Source organism: Setaria italica, chromosome V (genome assembly GCF_000263155.2).
Source record: "Setaria italica strain Yugu1 chromosome V, Setaria_italica_v2.0, whole genome shotgun sequence".
Classification (NCBI taxonomy): domain Eukaryota; kingdom Viridiplantae; phylum Streptophyta; class Magnoliopsida; order Poales; family Poaceae; genus Setaria; species Setaria italica.
In genome coordinates this window covers 21,742,360-21,746,870 of record NC_028454.1, presented here as the reverse complement: position 1 = coordinate 21,746,870, position 4,511 = coordinate 21,742,360, and the positions used below count along the sequence as shown (strand labels likewise).

General features: G+C 46.6%; 1 protein-coding gene across 1 annotated transcript; it reads left to right on the top strand.

The window, feature by feature from the left end:
* Positions 1 to 334: 334 nt before the first annotated feature.
* LOC106804346 (uncharacterized mitochondrial protein AtMg00810-like) lies at positions 335 to 1,603 on the top strand. Its single transcript, XM_014805209.1, has 3 exons — positions 335 to 433; positions 524 to 883; positions 992 to 1,603. The coding sequence occupies exons 1-3, from the start codon at positions 335 to 337 to the stop codon at positions 1,601 to 1,603; spliced, it is 1,071 nt and encodes a 356-aa protein (XP_014660695.1).
* Positions 1,604 to 4,511: the final 2,908 nt, after the last annotated feature.

Here is a 4,511-nt window from a genome sequence, read left to right as displayed (position 1 = left end):
TGGGGCAATCCAGCGGGTCCACTACTAGGGCATGACAGCCTCAACTTCTTCTCCACCCCCTCTAATTCCGGCGAACTATCGCAATGCTCTGGCTGACGCCAACAGGCGTGCTGCCATGGTCGAAGAGTTCCAAGCCCTCATCGACAACAACACCTGGTGCCTTGTACCGCGGCCGCCTGGTGCCAATGTTGTGTTGGGCAAGTGGATCTTCTAGCATAAGTTCCATGCTGATGGGTCCCTCACCTGGCACAAGGTGTGCTAGGTGGTTCGTGGCTTCTCCCAGTGTCACGCCATCGACTATGATGAGATCTTCAGTCCGGTTATCAAACCGGCAATGATACAGACCATCCTTAGTATCACCACTTCTCGCTCCTGGCCAATCCACCAGCTGAATGTGAAGAATGAGTTTCTTCATAGACACCTCATGGAGACTGTCTATTGCCAGTAGGCTCCCGGTTTTGTCAGCGCCACTGCCCCCGATCATGTCTATCTCCTACAGAAGTCCTTGTATGGACTGAAGTAGGCCACGAGGGTGTGGTACCAGCAGTTCGCCTCCTTCCTTCGACAGCTCGGCTTCATCGCCTCCACCTTCGACACCTACAAAGAGGGACCGAGCATCGCCTACCTACTGCTCTACGTCGATGACATCGTCCTCATCACCTCATCCTTGACTCTTCTTCAGCACATCATGGGGCATCTTCACTCTGAGTTTGCCATGATGGATCTTGGTGACCTACACCACTTCCTTGGCATCTTCATCATTCATTCTACCCAGGGTCTATTCCTGTCTCAGCGACAGTCCGCCCTGGATCTTCTTAAACGTGCTGGCATGGCTGAGTGTCACTCTATAGCAACTCCCGTTGACACTCATGCCAAGCTTTCGGCACACAACGGTGCCAAGCTCTAGGATGGCTCTTAGTATCGAAGTGTTGCTGGGGCTCTTCAGTACCTCACTCTAACTTGACCTGACCTGGCATATGCGGTTTAGCAGGTGTGCCTCTTCATGCATGACCTGTGCGAGCCCCGCATGGCCTTAATCAAGCGCATCCTATGCTATGTGAAGGGCACGCTCTCCTCTGGGCTTCACATCATCATCGGCCCTGTTCAATCTCTGACTGCCTACTCTGACGCCAACTGGGCTTGCTGTCCGAACTCTAGACGCTCCATCTCCAGCTTCAGCATCTACCTCAGTGACAATCTATTGTCTTGGTCCTCCAAGTGCCAGTCCACGGTTTCTCATTCCAATGCTGAGGTGGAGTACCGGGCTGTGGCTCCTGCTGCGGCATACTATTGCTGGCTGCGTCAACTTCATCAGGAGCTTCATGTCCCGCTCGCTTCGGCCACTGTTGTCTACTATGACAATGTGAGTGCTGTCTACATGACAACCAACCCGGTGCATCATTGGTGCACGAAGCACATCGAGATTGATATTCACTTTGCCCGTGAGAAAGTGGCCTTAGGTGAGGTCTGGGTCCTCCATGTGCCGTCCTCTCACCAGTTCGCGGACATCATGATGAAGGGCTTGCCAACTCCTTTGTTTACTGAGTTTAGGTCCAATATGTGCGTCTGTGATCCTCCCACTTGGACTGCGGGCAAGTACTAGGAAGTATATGTGTATATTAGGATGTATTTATCCTTTCTTTATACACTTGATGTATTCCTTGTACTCCAAGCCATATTGGCCATATATATAGAGGTCACCCCCCATTAGGGTGTGTGGTGTTTTCCATCTACTTCTCTACATGAGTTAATCTGGGTGGTTCTGCCACAGCTAGTATCAGAGCCGGCAACCATCTACTTCTCTACACGAGTTAATCTACGTGGTTCTGCCACAGTTGGTATCAGAGCCGGCAAAAGGCATACACCAGAGAAAAGAATAAGCCCTAAACAATCTTTTCAATAAAACTTGCCAAGAAATATCATGTTTGAAAAATACGTTGGGACGTTAAGGATAAAAGTTAGTTCGTGAAGCCCTAGGGGATTATGGGTTGATCAGGTGGCTAATTAACTATTGGTTATCTTATATTGACTTCCAGCACATTTACTTTCCGTTAAAACTTAATTTCTCGCACAACAGTTGGCGCATGGGTATGGCGATTGCTGTAACGTACCCATGGCACCATATGCAAATATGGTGGCGGTACCCAAAAATATAATGGTTGGCGTATGGGTACGGTGATTGCTGTAATGTAGCCACGTCACCATATGCAAATATGGTGGCGGTACCTAAAATAAAAAGTGAATACGCCGAATAGCGTATGAGCATTGCCCGTACAGCGAAAATCATGCGGGTGTCGTTTCTATAGTGAACGGTAATGAATGTGGACGCTTTCGTGAGTGCTGGCATGAAAGGTTCAGTTTGTACTGTGACCTTCTGCAGGTCCACTAACCGCGCTTACGATAAGTTAACGACAGTTAGAAATTTCAACTAGTTATTATAGCGAGAGCCATAATTGCTGCCTTGCCACCAGCACTAACCCCGTAAGTCAAAGTAATTGGCAGTTGTTTGATTTGTGAGGACGCATAGGTCGTGCATGCATCATGTTAAAAACTTAAAAGTGGAAACTTAAACAAGCTTTGCATGAATAACATGTTAACTAATGAAGTTCTCACAAATTCCTTGTCAATCACTTAAGGATTATCTAGCTGTCATGAACTTCAGCTGCTCACGGTCAAATTTTTTTTCCAAACAAGTAAATGATCCTTGTTCCAGAAACATCCTATAGAAAATTTGTTCAGAATCTATCATATGTTATGCTGTAAAAATCTCATGAAAATTGGCCAAGTGGAACTCACGTTATGATGAAATTAGTAACCCACTGTTTGCTGAAAAATTCTAAATGCCCAGTCGACAGAGATTTAATCTTTCAACCCCCTTAGGGTCAGTTCTGTGTAGTGCCATAAAAACAAAGTTGTAAAGCACATAGCAGAGCACCTTCTAGTAAAATTTCAAAAATTTTGGGCAAGTGGTCTAGGAGCTATGGTCAAAATTGTGAGGCACTATTGCAGGAATTCCAGACTAGACCATAATGTGAAAATCTGAGTTTATCACCTTTTTAGAGGCTGTTTTACAAAGATCCTGAATACCAAACTTGTAGCCAAATATCTAAGACCTTCTGGTAAAGTTTGAGAATTTTTGGATGGATAGTTTTTGAGTAATGATTATTTCTCTAACATTCTTGAAATCTATTTTCACTCTTGATCAGTGATTATCTAGTTCCCACACGTTCCTTCAATTTTTGTTCTCCTGATGCCTGATCCAGTCTATGTCGTGGTAGACATGGACAGATGGGTGCACTCGGAGATCCTGCATTGGGAAGGTTTTCCTTCCATATTGTAGGACACTCTATTGGGTATACCACTCCTCCCCGTTACTCAGGCAAGGAGTACGAGGAGTATGGAGTACCCCGCTGCAGTGTACACCTTACCCTCCACCCTCACCCAGCGCACCCGGAGTGGCCACCTTTGGAGGTTCTCACACTCAGGTATCATTTGGATGACACGTGTGAGACAGCCACTCTCCAGGGCCTTACGTTGTTTTGCTGTCAGCACCTCACCGAGGTGGTCCTGGATCCGATACAGTTGTTCCCGGCACACGACGCCGATGACCCTATGTGGCTCGACCAGATGGAGAACATGGGGATTTTGGGTTTCACTCGCCCTAAGGAGACCATCCTCGCTACAGCCAGGTGCACGAACACACTATACCGGCTGCAGGATCTCAGAGGCAAGGCCATGGCTAGGCTAACAGACCTGGCACATGCCAACCATATATTGCTCAATGAGATCAAGAGTGAGATGGTCGACTTGTCCCTGCAGCTAGTGGACAATGGTGTTCAGATTGCTAATATGGAGACTCAGATAGGAGAGTTACAACAGGAGTTGGAGGACCAAGAGGCCAACATGGAGATGTTGGCAGATTAGTATTATGACCTCAACATGGTGTTGGCTGATGCTAATGATCACATTGAGATGCACCACAAGCAGCAGGCCACTGTGCAGGCATCTCCTGAGACCATGGATTGAGATTGACGGCATCTCGAGCATGGATTTTGAGAGTGCAGCACTGCAGCCACCACTTGGGGTAGCTCACTCTCCTATGATTAGCATTGCCTCCATTAACGACCTCGATGACTTTTAGATGCTTTTAGAGTTGGTCTTGATATACTCCTCGGTGTAGCCTAATTTGGACCTTGATGTAGTAGGCTAACCTAGAGTTGGGTATGATTTTGTGTAGCGGGCACTACGAATGTGACTTTGGCTATGGACTTGTTTCCAAACACTTGTCGATGTTGTAACCACCATGTTATTGACCAACTTTCTGCAGCTGAAATGCGTTTGAATTTTACCCCAGTTTTCTTTTACCTTTGAGCTGTGAGTTGAATACCAAAGTTGTAAAAAATTTTATAATCTAATTGCTCACAAAATTTCAGCACCTTTGGACCTGTCAAACTTGAGATATGAGCAAAACACCTCAGCTCAGCTTGCTGAAAAACAACCAGGACAGAGAT

What these genes read in the sequence shown, in the direction of transcription:
- LOC106804346 (XM_014805209.1), top strand. Translation starts at nt 335, where the DNA reads ATGATACAGACCATCCTTAGTATCACCACTTCTCGCTCCTGGCCAATC. An exon ending in ATAGACACCTCATGGAGACT is followed by an intron (nt 434 to 523) that starts GTCTATTGCCAG and finishes GGACTGAAGTAG; the next exon opens with GCCACGAGGGTGTGGTACCA. An exon ending in ACACTCATGCCAAGCTTTCG is followed by an intron (nt 884 to 991) that starts GCACACAACGGT and finishes GCGGTTTAGCAG; the next exon opens with GTGTGCCTCTTCATGCATGA.